At 39.7% G+C, this 13,406-nt stretch overlaps 1 protein-coding gene across 1 annotated transcript in view; it reads left to right on the top strand.

Moving 5' to 3' along the window:
* The window catches only part of PDS5A (PDS5, regulator of cohesion maintenance, homolog A (S. cerevisiae)), an 81,208-nt gene extending 71,908 nt beyond the window's left edge, over positions 1-9,300 (top strand). The window contains 4 exon segments of the mRNA XM_010020094.1: positions 2,013-2,158; positions 3,350-3,455; positions 5,961-6,313; positions 8,092-9,300. Of these exon segments, the coding sequence (XP_010018396.1) occupies positions 2,013-2,158; positions 3,350-3,455; positions 5,961-6,313; positions 8,092-8,095 (609 nt within the window). The 3' untranslated portion in view covers positions 8,096-9,300.
* Positions 9,301-13,406: the final 4,106 nt, after the last annotated feature.

Raw genomic sequence — 13,406 nt, 5'->3', positions numbered from 1 at the left:
CCTGCTGCCTAGACCAGATTGATTGGCCAACAGACACCAGCCATAGCGAGATCTAAAATACCATCATATCAAAGAATCCAAGAATAGAGATATAGTGTTAAATATTTTTACACTAGCTTTCTGTATAGTAAAAGTACACACACTTCCTGTTGTTGTAATGAACCTAATTCTGTATTACCTTTTGGAAAGCATTTCCCTGAGGTGATTTTCTGTGCAAATATTGTATGTTAGAATCATAGAATATCTCAAGTTGGAAGGGACTCATAAGGGTCATCTAGTCTGACTGCCTGCTCCTCACATGACTACCTAAAACTAAACTGTATGATGTAGAACACTGTCCAGGTGCTCCTTCACCTCTGACAGGCTTTGTGCCATGACCACTTCCCTGGGAACCCTGTTTCAGTGAGCAGCCATCCTCTCAGTGAAGAACCTTTTGCTAATGTCCAGTCTGAACTTCCCCTGACACAGCTTCATTCCATTTCCTTGTGTCCTATCACTGGTCACCTTCAGGTGAGTTGTAGACTGTGATGAGATCACACCTTGGCCTTTCCACTGAACAAACCAAGTGACCTCAGCTGCTCCTTGTAAGTTTTGCCCTCAAGGCCTTTCACTATCTTGGTTGCCCTCCTCTGGACACACTCTAATGTCCTTCTTATACGGAGGCACCAAAAACTGCACACAGTACTCAAGTTGGGGCCATGCCAGCGCAGTGTAGAGTGGGACAGTCATCTCCCTCAACCAGCTAGCTATGTTGTGTTTGATGCACCCCAGGACATGGTTGGAGCTTTTGGCTGCCAAGGCACACTGTTGACTCATGTTCAACTTGCCACCAGCACAAACCCCCAGCTCTCTTTCCATGAGGCTGCTCTGCAGCCTGTCATCCCCCTGTTTGTATGTATAACCAGCATTACTCTATCCTAGGTGGAGAATCTACACTCCCAAGATCACTGAAAAATAATGGAGGGAGGTACTGCAATAACATCAGCCAGCTTTTTCAGTACCCTGGGATGAATCTCACTGGGCCCCATATATTTCTGTGCATCCAACTGAAGCAGCCGGTCTCAAACAAGTTCTGGATCTCCTGGGAGTTCATCACTACCCAGTCATGGTTGTTCAGTCAGGGCTCTGGGCATCCCAGGGCTTGTGATTGGTGTTGAAGACAGAGGCAAAGAAGACATTAAACATCTCTGCTTTGTGACCTCCTATTTGTGAGGTGACCACTTCCTCAGGCAGTGGCCCAATGTTATCTCTGATGTTGGCTCCTTCAGCAGCCTGAAGTCTGCTCTCCCCATATCAAGGATCAGAGTTTTATTGGCAGTTTTTCTCCTATTGCCAATGATTTGAAACTCAGCTACTTTGTCATCACTTGAAGATAGGCACCTATCACCACTTTGCCCACAAGTCCCTCTGTTTACAAATCACAAACCTAGGAGGGCCCCTTTCCTATTCATCTCCCTTAGTACCTGCACTAAGAAGTTACCTTCAGGGTGCTTCAGGAATTTCCTGGATCTGTTTGACTCCACTGTATGATATTCACAGTTGATGTCTGGGAAGTTAAAGTCACCCATAAAGACAAGGGCTGTTGATAGAGATTTATCCTTTATTTCCTTGTAGAATAATTCATCAGTGGTGTCATCCTGCCTGGGTGGCTTACAGTAGATTCTCGCAACATCATCTGCTTTATTTGCTTCCCCCTTCATCCTTACCCAGAGGCTCTCAGCCGTGTTGACACTAGTATTACCTAACATTCTGGCTATTGTTGAGACTTTTCCAGCTGCTATCCCTTCATGAGAGAGAGCAAGGCAATTCATGAAGTGCTGTTAAATTATAAGAAATAAAAGTAGGACAGACAGTGGTTTTTAAGGTAAAGATGAGGTCTGTAGCTCTAAGCTGATGGCATTGGGATTGAGACAATTCAGAAAAAAGTACCTTAGAATACTCAAGTAAATGTTTTAAAAATCAAGTATCTATCTGAAGTTGCTATTTCTTAATATTTAAACGTTTTCTTCCAGCCAAAACCAACTGGTGTATTAGGTACAGTAAACAAACCATTATCTGCAACTGGAAGGAGGCCGTACATCAGAACTACAGGATCAGAGACTGGAAGCAATATCAGTGTAAACTCTGAGCTGAGCTCTTCTGCAGGAAACAGATCAAGGTAAAGGAGTTTAAAATTTCTTTCAGTAACTCTCTACTTCATCTTCTCCAGTGTGCTTGCATGTTTTAAGACAGGAGGTGATGCGGTGTGCGACAGTGTGTTTCAAGAGCACCTTTATTTTGTCCAATTTTAAGAAATGTAATAGTTGTCTATAGGCAAAATTTCCATCTTTGCTTTTTGTTTTGGGTTTTTGGGTTGTTTTTTTAATAGACAAAAATTCAGCCCAGTCCTTAGGTGTAGTTACATGTAATAGAACAGAAGAGATGCTATACTGTCTGAAATGGTGGTGGTTGAATATTCATACCTTTGCATAAGAACTGAAGAGACTAGCCATAAAGTTTTTGCAACTCACACATTTTTGATGTATAAATTAGGATTAATCCTGATTGGTAACAACAAGCATTTTTGATGTAGATGAAATATTTAAGAACAGTTAGAAAAAGCTTGCTGAAGAGAGGTCCAGGATCTCAGTGGAAAGATGTAACATATGACTGTAATATTCAGTCTTTCTTCTACTAAGTGTTATTTTATGTGGATCCAGAGTTTTAAATTTGTCATAAATCTGGAGAAGTAGTTTACATTTTCAAATTTTAAGATGGATTAATTTGGTTTTAAATTGGTTAACTTGCTGAGATAAAGGGTTAAAGGAAGTAGAGAAAGTCAGCTCTAGTTACTGCATTTCATAAGGTCAAAGGGAAGTATAACCGAGTTCAGAATTTGTTCTGTAAGCGTGCATGATATGTGCTGTAATAATTCTGATTATTTTTTAAACTATTTTGTTTTTAAAACTATTGCATGTTTGTGTAAATTAACTTGAAGTTGGTGGTGAATTGCTGGTCTTTATTTTTCTTCACTACCTTTGCCAGTTCTGGCTTTTTCTATCTGGAAAAAGAACACGGCCTCATGTAGAGCACTGGACTTAAGTTTGCAAAAAGCAGTATGTGGCATTGTATCAGTGATAAGGGATTTGGCTCAGTAACTAATCCGTTCTAGACCTTTCCCGGCTCTGGGAAAGAAAATCTTAGTGTGAACTCAGGCAAATTCAACTCTTTTCTTTTTTCTAAACTAATGTAGCCTGTCTGCATTGATTTTTTTTTTCTTTTTTCTTTTTCTTTTTTCTTTTTAAGTAATTGCAAACATTTTTCATGTTTTGTTCTGTATATTTTATTTTTTCTTCTATTACACTACCAGGGAACAAAGTTCGGATATATCAGAAACTGGGGTCAGTGAAAATGATGAAAATCCTGTGAGGATTATTTCAGTCACACCAGCAAAGACGGAACCTGTGAAAAACAAGGTATGTCTGGGTATTTTATGAACTGTATCTGTATATTAAGCTTGGCATTGGGGGTCTTTAGTACATCTTATTGCAGGTGGTCTCTGAGGAACTGGTAATGTCCAATTTCATTTCTTGTAATTACATCAATTTCCTGGCCCAATATTAGATCCCTTAGTTTCAAAACTATTGTTTATTTTATCTGGAGTAATTAGTAGAGCTCATGCTCAAAAATAGCACAGGCAAATCAGAAGGGACTTCCTGCTTTTTTCTAAAATTCTGAAGAATTCCAACGTTTATTCTATGTTTTCCAGTATATGTAGCAGTAAGGCTGGGATTCAGAGTGAAGGTTGATACCTGTAGCTTAAACTGAAGGAGCATGCTTTAAATCACAATGGTTTTCTTACCTTATTAAAAAAAGTAAACGTGAAGTGCTGTGCTTGGGTGGATTAAATTCAGGCAGCAGTACAACACTGTGGGATCTGTGTGTCTGGGGTGTATCTTGGCTGAGAAGAACCTGGGGGACCATCCCAGTAGATAACCAACGGAGCACAAGTTGACAGTGTGCACTGGTAGCAGTGAGGGCAAGCTGGGTCCTGGGGTGCATCAGCAAGATCATAGCCAGCAGATTGAGGGATGTATTTATTCCATCCTGTTTGGCATTCGTTACGCCGCATGTGGAATACAGTGGCCAGAATACTGTGTTCTTGCCAGTTCAGCACACATACTGAAAAACTGGAGAGAGCTTTGCAGAGGGCTACCAAGATGATAAAGGCTTGCAGAAGTTGTTACATGAAGAAAGGTTGAAAGTGTTGGGTTTGTTGAGCCTAGAGAAGAAAATCCTTGAGGGGATGTAATCAGTTTTTCAATATCTAAAAGATAAACGGAGAAGATGGAAGTACTCTCTTCTCAAGGCTGCATGGTGACAGAACAAAAGGCTACAGGAAGTTGCTTCAGGGGAAACTGTGAGGAAAATTAGTCACTGGAATAGGTTGCCCAGAGAAGTGGTGGGATGTTGCTGTTGATGGCTTGGCTTCTCAAGAGCTCTGGATAACCCCGCTTTCAACAAGAAGGCTTGACCAGAAGATATACAGAGGTCACTTCCAGCCTAGATGATTCTGTGATTCTAAAATCAGAATAGACTTTCGGTAATAATGTAGGGATACATAGATGGTTCATGCTGCACGCACTTTTAAGTTATATTCCTACTCAGTCTTTTTTGATTAGATGAAGTCGGAGTAATAAGCAGGTGTTCTGGATTTGCATCATCATCATTCTATTTGGCATCACATAGAAAAGTGAAGGTTTTATTAATCTTGTAAAATAACATCCACGTGATACTCACACCTCTGAGCTAATGAAGAAAAGTCTTTCTCAAATTTCAACATACAGGTTCTTTTTGGGTTCTTTTTCTCCAAAATAGGTTTCTCCTGGAAAGCTAGAGAAGTTAGGTAAAGTCTTTATGAAATTAATCTTCAAGAATGCTTTCTACCTTCATGAAACTTGACTTCAGTTTAAATTATCAGAGTGGTTGTCTGTATAGTTCTTGGGAATAGCAGTTGTAAATGTCTGCTATGAAGCTGCTAGAACAGTTACAAAGATTACAGATACTGCCTGACATATTTAAACATTTAAGAAACAGTGGTGGAGTATTTAACACAAAAGGTCCTTGGTTCAGATGCAGCACTTACATTAGTGAGTAGCCTCAACTGGTTTGTTTGAAAATGCAGAGTCATACTTCTTCAGTGCCTTTTTCTCTGCCCCTCCTCCTAACTGTTCTGGAAGCCAATGTTCAAATGAAGGTCTAGCATCCAGTGGCTTCCTTTTTGTTTCCCTGTGAATACTTTTCTTTGTAGAGACCTACATCACCACTACCCATTCTGTTTCACATACACAGACGCTGCTTCATGAAATTTTATCACTTCCATTACCTTATTCAGTGTATTGAGGAAAACATGCATATAGGCCATACCTATTCAGACATGACAAAAAATTAACGAAGACAGCAAGCTGCATTTGTGACTAGGTCTTGCTCCCTTTTTTCTTTGCAAGCCTTGGGTTTTTTTTCCTTTTACTGGCATTTAGGGCTTTAGTAATACGCATTTTTACTGAAGGTTGGTCTCAAAATTTGCACATATTGAAGTAAATATCATTTGCTATACCAGCATCATTACTCTTGCTCCTCAGTTCTCTCCTGTCAGTTGGCAAAAAGGCAGCAAAAAGAGCTTGTCCAGAAGAACCCTCATGGGAGGATCTGAGATAATTAATCTTACTGTAATCTCACTTTCAAGCAGCTAAAAGAGACATTGGGTACAGATATTAACATTACATACAGTGTAGAAAATCTTTTTGCAAGGTTAGTGCCTGAAATCCCATGCAGTAAAACTAGGTCTAAGATCATGTGATGTTTTTTTTGTAAGAACACTTACTGTTTTATAAACTTGTGTTTCTGTTGGAGGGAGGTAACAATTTCAGTTCACCTTTGGGAATCTTTTTTTCGTCACATTCATGATTTTTACTTCCTAGGAGATTAATTCTGATCAGGCTACACAAGGAAACAGCACCGAACGTGGGAAAAAAAGAACAGCAACAGCATCTGGAACTGAGAATATTCATCAAAAACCAGAAGAAAAAAACGTAGACGAAACAGGACCATCACTCGCAGCAAAAACCAGGAGAGGGCGTCCACCCAAACCTGAACCTCAGGGTACCACTGCAAAAAATGAGGAAACAAGCAAACCACCTGTCAGGGGAAGGAAAAGGGCAGCAGTCAGTCAAGAAAGTCCAGGGAGTTTAGAGGCAGGTAATGCCAAAGCACCAAAACAGCAAGACACAGCAAAAAAGCCAGCAGCAGCACAGAGACAAATTGATCTACAAAGGTAAAAATAAACAATAAAATATATGGGTGGGGTAGGCTTTTCCTGTCCCAAGATAGACCCTGAATGTACAATTATAACAGATCCAGCACAGTTAAAGGGCACATCTAAACCATGATGATTTATAAACACTATGGTGCAACATACATTATGTTGTGTTCTGGTTTTCAAAGTACCAGGCAGGTAGAATTGGAGAAATTGAGCTAGTTTGGTCAAGACAGGGTAATCTAACCTGTTTTGACTGAATTTCACTTTTTTGTCTGTTGTATCCTGGTTCCCCTTACTAGTCTTGCTTTGTAAAAGGACTAAAAATTGAGGGTATTTCAGTGCATTCATTAATGCCAGGTATGCAGGAATTCAGGTGTTCTGCTCTGCTTCAGTTCATTGATAAAAAAGGCTTGAAAACTGCCTAGTGAACAGAACGAATTGTGATTCTGACTAATTCTTTTATGATACTTTGGGCCTGTGCTTGTTTAGTGTTAACAATATTTCAATATCTATAAGTACTGTGTAAATTACAAAACAGCTCTTGGATGATAATTTGGTTTTCTATACTTCAGTGTTTAAGTGTGTTGTTTTGATTTCCCATATAAACAAACCACAAGCACACATAAACACTGAGAAATTTGTTTAGCTGATACAATAATAATGTTAATGTGTCCAAACTTGTAGAGCAGTAAGAGAAGATCAGCAAACTAGTGTGCTGGAAGAAATCACAAATTAGTCTAAAGGAAGAAAGAATCATCAGAGTGTTTTCTTTTTGGGGATTTTGTAAATTGAAGAGAATCTTGCAGAGAAACTCAATCAAAATGAGATACCTTCTCCTCTCACAGCAATGTTCATACACTATTAAATGGTTCAGTCATTCAATAGAATAATATCTGTGTACTGCCTTGCAATGCTTGTTTTATACATCAGATTCTTTAAGTCTTCATATCAATCTGCACTGTCCGTAGCCTGTAATAAGCCATCTGTATCGGAGAGCTTCTTTAAATATGTAATACCTCAGTGTTCTTGGAAAAAATACCAAAACATTGTTAACGTTTTTCAGAAGCCAGGTGCTTGGAAGTGATGGAGATTCACTGTTGGAGATAGACTCAAGTCCAGAATGTTCCCAAAATGCAATGGATCTTTTTAAGGCCTGTGGGAGCAGCCAGGAAGATACTGAGGATACAGAGATAGCAGAGGGAGGCTTCCTTAAGGTGTAGCAAGCATCTTATATAGGACAATTCTGTGGTTTTCATTGTAGCTTATACAGTAAGATACCAAAACAAATCTGTCTGTCTTCTAGGAAAACGTATGTGAAGGTAGTGTGTCTGATAGATTTTACTTTTGCTTTTAAGTAGACATGTACAACTTACTGTAAATATTTGAAAAACATTTGAAGTAGTGCTTGTTCTTCAGAAAGGCTATTTTTATAAACCTGAGTAATTAAATACAGTTAATTAGAACAAGTTATCGTTCTTATTCTCTGATTCCAGTGAAAGCTATGGATAAGTTACGTTTCTGTTTATGCTGAAAAAACATGACTCAGTTATGGAATAATTATTATTCGAGTTGTGTATTTTCAAGTTTTTCAGGAAGTTGCGCTATAAAATAAGGAAATTAAGTTCTATTCAATTAATTATGTAATCGCTGAGAAGGTGGAGTTGGAAATAGTCACAGTATAAAGAGCATAAAAGCTAAAATGTAAACAGTATAGGTAGGATTTTGATGCAGAATTAATTGTAATTTCCATGTCCTTAAAATTAACTTTTATTTTCTTTTCTCCCCTAAAAAAGGTAAAAAGAAAACTTGCTCGAAAAGGGAGGAAATGAAGGCCAAATAAAGGCATGCTCCAAGCTTCTGCAAAAACTAGGATTCAGAAATTTCCTGTACAGGAACTGAAATTACTTCAAAACACACAGCTTTCAGCTCTGAAACCAGAAGGAAAACTATGCTTCCCTTTCACATGAAATTAATCCTTCTCAATGGAAATGTAAAGCAGAAACTCTTGAGAAAGAGGCTAAAAGCATCTGTACTTATTTCCCCAGAGACTTTTTTTATGAAAAGTCAATAATTAAGCAAATTGCTTAACACTTGGTTCCAGTTCCTGCATTCTGGAGTTTAAAAGTGTATTTACACCATTAATTTTCATGCTGCATTTTTTTTTAAAGAAAGTCAGAGGAGGTCCTTACACTGACATTGAAAATTCATGATCCTAGAGCCAGGTATTCCCATGTTTCACAGCAAAAGTAGAAGTCTACTGAATGGATTTTAAACAAGACTTAGAGGGAAAAAAAAATCACAAAAAAAGTTTTTTGCTTTACTTTTGGAGACTGTTTTATGTATAATTCTTTCTGCCTGCCTACTTTTCTGCAAAAATAAGATGTACAGATTTCAGTTCCCTGCTATGAAAAGTCATGTGGTGGCAATTTTATAAATGTTGCTTTCTGATTTTTATCAGAGTGGGAAAGTAATCACTTAAAATTATTATTAATTCGCAAGTAGACATTTCATTTTTTTTAATTTCCCTCCATTTTAGTTTAATATAATTTGCAATAAATGTACATATTGATGTTTGTTTTATAAAAACATATATCACTTTTAAGTGTTTTTACTCCTACGGTTCTGTTGGAATATTCTAAATTTTAAAGGAGTAAAGGCAGTCCAGCATTTGATTTTATAATGTTTGTCACCAGATTTTTATTATTGATGTAAAGAAAACAAAAAAAAAATCAATTTTTAAAAATAGTTGGACTTTGGCAGCTTTGTAAGGAAAGTTGGAAATGTTTAGGATTGCTCTCAATTTTAAGCATTGTGCTGATTGGAAGTAAGTCTGTTTTGCATTTTGTCTTCCTGTCCAGGCTCATTTTTTAATGTTTATTTTAGAAGATTGTTGCATCAATATTATGTTTCCTGGCATTGTTCAGCATAGATACAGTGTACACTTTTATGTACACATGATCATATTTAAGTTTGTTGCATAAAATAAACGCTTCTAGGTGTCATGTGGCAGTCTTTTAATTTCTTTTTTTATTATTTTCTTTCACAGAAAACTACTTGCTGTATCTGTGCATGGTCTTGGATGTTCATAGAAATACCGAATTGAGCAGAGACGTTGTAATGCAGACAGTTACTAGTTTAAAAGGTAGGGGGTTTAGGTGAAGTTACATAGTTTTACCTTGTAAAGTTTTATGGGCAGAAGGGGGTTGGTCAGCAGAGTGAGTGAGCAGTTCATTTTGCTTCCCCTTGTCTCAGTTCCACATTTTTCCTCTGCAAATTGGTTTCAAATCCCTTGATTCATTGTGGAAGAGCTGGACACTGTTGACATTAGTTAGGATTACTTGCTCTTCTAAAATGGGTAGGGTGCGGTTGTGTGCTTAAACAATGACTAAGCCTCTTAAACGAGTTTTCAACTGGTGTTACAGTTATTTTTCCTCTGTAACAGAGAAATCGGACTTTTCATAAGGCAGCAGCACATGCAGCTTTCTCAAAAGCAATCTGTGTTGCTTTGACTTGAAAGATTTGAAATGCCTTTGTCAAAGGAGAGACTGGGATATTTTAAAAGCATTTAATGACACATCCATCAGGGTTTTGATTACCAACACTGAAATAATTTCACGAGATGGATTTAGTGGTCATAGTGCAGTTTTTTGATTAGTGCTCTGGTCACTTCCCTCACACAAAGTTGCGCTATTTTGGTTTAAACTAAATTTTAAAATGTTTTTGTTAGGTGTTTTTAGGTGCTATGTAAAAAAGAAACTCTCTTAGAAATGAGCTCTGGGAGCTACTGGTGTGCCTCTAACAGTGGTTTGAAACCTGGACTTGACACGTGTTGCAAGTATTCAGAGTTATTTCCAAAAGCTTTGATTTTTGTGAAGTGGATAATTGTTGGGCTTTGGGGTTTGGTTTGTGGGGAGGGTGTCCCCTTTTTTGGCCAGTTTTTAATCAGTTCAAATGTCAAGTAACTCAAGGTATCATCATAGAATAGTTGAGGTTAGTTGGTTTTCTGGAGGTTCAGTGCCATGCTCAGAGCAGGCAGCTGTCATTCCACGGAGTTATGCAGAGCTTTTTTCTGCTGTTTCGTGGTTTTGTTTGTTGGGGGGGGGGGGATGTTTTTTTGAGTTTTATTGTTTGGGTGTTTTTTGTTTTTCTTAATAAGGAGACATTTGAGTTATTTCCTTATGTTGATTATCAGTACAGTTAAAGGTTGATTCTCAGTACAGTTAAAGGAAATTGGTACATTCCTGCAGCAAATTAGGCTGGGCAGAATTGGCTGAGGAAAATGCAGCATGCAAAGTACAGGAAGGGTCTGCCAGTGGCCCACTGGTTTCTTGTCGGCACTTGGCCCGGAAAAGGCTATGTACTGCATTTCTTGCCTGCCCCCCACTGCTCCCTCTCCAAAGCCCTGAGAGCACCCATGGCCTCAGCAATGGACATCTTTCTGTAAGAGCAGTATCCGTTAAGGTCAGGGCTCCTTACAGCAGTCTCACTTGCAATAGCAGGTCGTTGGAACCATCAGCCTCTATCAAACATGGGGAAGTACAGGCATAGTTTTTATACCTGTGTAACTTACATTTTGCTGGCACTTCTTCTGATGCTTTAAAAATAAAATCTGTTAAAGAGTAATCAGTATAAAACTGTGGAATTGAAGGCATATTCCAAAGACAGAGAGGGGGGAGGGGTGTTTGTACTTCAATATTTTACATAAGAATGGGGATTCTTTCATTGTAATAAGAAAACTCATGCTCAAGAGTTTTTCACTTGTTAATGTCTGATAAAGAATAAAGGGAAGCAGATAAAACCCAGTCTTTATGGCTTTTATCCAGTATAGGATTTAAAGGTGCTAAGGTTTCATATTCAGTTACATGGATCTAAGTTCTCATCATCTTTAAGTTCCCATCTTCATAGAAGTGTGGCTTTGTTTCTTAGCAGGCATACATTTATTTCTGTTTCTTTGTGTCCTCTGATGCCTGGACTGCTCACTTTTCAGAACAGCAAGACAGGAACGCTGTTCTGAGAGTGTATTTTGTAACACACCAAATCAAACCTCTAGCACTCCACAAAATTAAATCTGAAGAGTTGTTTTAGACAAAATATTGTTTTCTAGAGCAATCTTAAACAGGAAAAATAAGACACGTTACAAATTTTTTCTGCACGTGCTGAGAAGCCCCCAAGTTTTATAAGTGATAAATAACAAATCCTTATCTAAAATGTACTTCCAGCCATTAATTAGGTACTTGGCACACCAAGTTGGACCAAGGTCAGTATCAGGCTGGATCGTGACTTTCAAGTTAACCGATGGGGCTGTCACAGCTGAACTGTCTCATCTAAAGATGGAAAAAGATTTGGGATCACCAAATGTTTGCAATACACAGGAAATGTGCTTCTTTAAGAAATCATCCATGTGGATCCTAGCTGGCTTCTGTGTGTGCTCCACTATTACGTATATTGGCAGTAATAGGTTGGTTTGTGCAGGGAAATCGAGTCCCAGATCAGTGCTCAGGGAAAACTAAAGAAGCTGGACTATGAATTCAGTCAGCATGCCAGCCAGGCTGCAGGTGTGCACAGCTGATAACCAAGCATTAGTCACAAAGTACCTGGTCTCAGCCCAAGGAATTGTACCTTGCGCAGGAAGAGGTTTGAGTAGGGAATAGCAAGGTGTTAAACAGGAATTGGCAAGTTGTTCTGTACAGCAGCACTTTATATGTCCCTTGGAGCTTTCCCCTGCGTGAATTCCTGACAGAGGGAATCGTCCTGCCAGTGAATATCCCAAGTACTCAGATGGTCAGGGGGAAGCTCAAATAGTAAAATACAATACTCCTACTAAACTTCAAAGACCAACTGCAGCTTCCATTCCTTAAAGAGGTTTTTAAGGCCAGCATTCCCTGGATCCATTTGCCTTGGCTCCTAGAAGGCAGCAAATGAGACCAGACTTCATCAGGAGCAGAACTTGGAAGTCGTCCTGGTACAGAAACAGAGGTGTGTCCCTTCCCTGCTGCACAGCCCGGGTCAGGAGAGTGGATCCAAAATGTCTCACTCCTGCAGTTTTACCTCCTGTAAGAGACCAAAGGGGGCAGGTGACCCAGTTTCTCCCCTCGAGCTCACACTGTGATCTTCTGTTTCTGACTGAAGGTGGCCAGTCCCACAGCTCCCATGGGAGATTCCTTAGCACCAGCTCACTGTGGTGACCCACAGGATGACTAGTGTCACAAATCTGACTCACCACAATGCCTTCAGGTCAAAGTAGGAACATCTCTCACTCAAGGCAAGTTTCCAGCCTTATTTTCCACGGTCTGAAAGGAAATGATCAAGTGTTTGGAATTTGCAGCTGCTTTTAAAGACAGGAGTGGGACCACAGCAAAAGGTTGGTTCAGATAAACCTGCCCCTCACCCGCAGCAGCAGCCACACTCACTGCAGTAATGGGTAGGAGCAGTGTAGTACTTGCACTTGGCCTAATGACGATGCAAGCACATTTCCCAGGGCCTCGGTCTCACTCTCCAAGCTGCACATGAAGAGTTACTGTGATCATTGCCCACAGCAGGCAGCGAGCAGTCACTGTGCCATTGCCCTGGAAGAAGTCCTCCACCTGACCTGATGGAGAGAACTTTCTGACCTGCAGCAGAGAATCTTCTGGTTTTGCCTAGCAAAAGACATGACAAGCTGTTATCGAGGAACTGTGCCATGGCTGGGTGTGGAGAGCCAGGAGCAGGAAGAGTCAGGGCTTATGGTGACTCCTTCAGCTTTGGCAGGAAGTGATTCTATGATTTTAAGAAGCTGTTCAACTTTGAACGTGGTGGATTCATCACCAACTGCACAGCTAGATCTGAGACACCACAGGTGAGTCCTGTGTTACCTGCTGTGGAGGGACAGCTGTCAGGAGATGAGTCTGCTGCTCGGTGGGAGCACAGAGGTTGTCCAAGCTCGTTTTTAACACGCTGGCAGCAGTGTAGCCTCAGCAGCGTGTCAGCTGAGGCCAGAAGCATGACCAAATAACCTCAGGTACACTGAGCGTCCTCCTCCCGTGACACGACTGTGATTTCAACAGCCACAAGAGCTCAGATGTGTGTTCATAACGCTGCGAGGCGGGCGTGCTCCAGAACAAGAAATACA

Source organism: Nestor notabilis, unplaced genomic scaffold (assembly GCF_000696875.1).
Source record: "Nestor notabilis isolate BGI_N333 unplaced genomic scaffold, ASM69687v1 scaffold9768, whole genome shotgun sequence".
Taxonomy (NCBI): domain Eukaryota; kingdom Metazoa; phylum Chordata; class Aves; order Psittaciformes; family Psittacidae; genus Nestor; species Nestor notabilis.
Note: the sequence above shows the minus strand (reverse complement) of the source record. Positions and strands in the feature narration are given on the sequence as shown.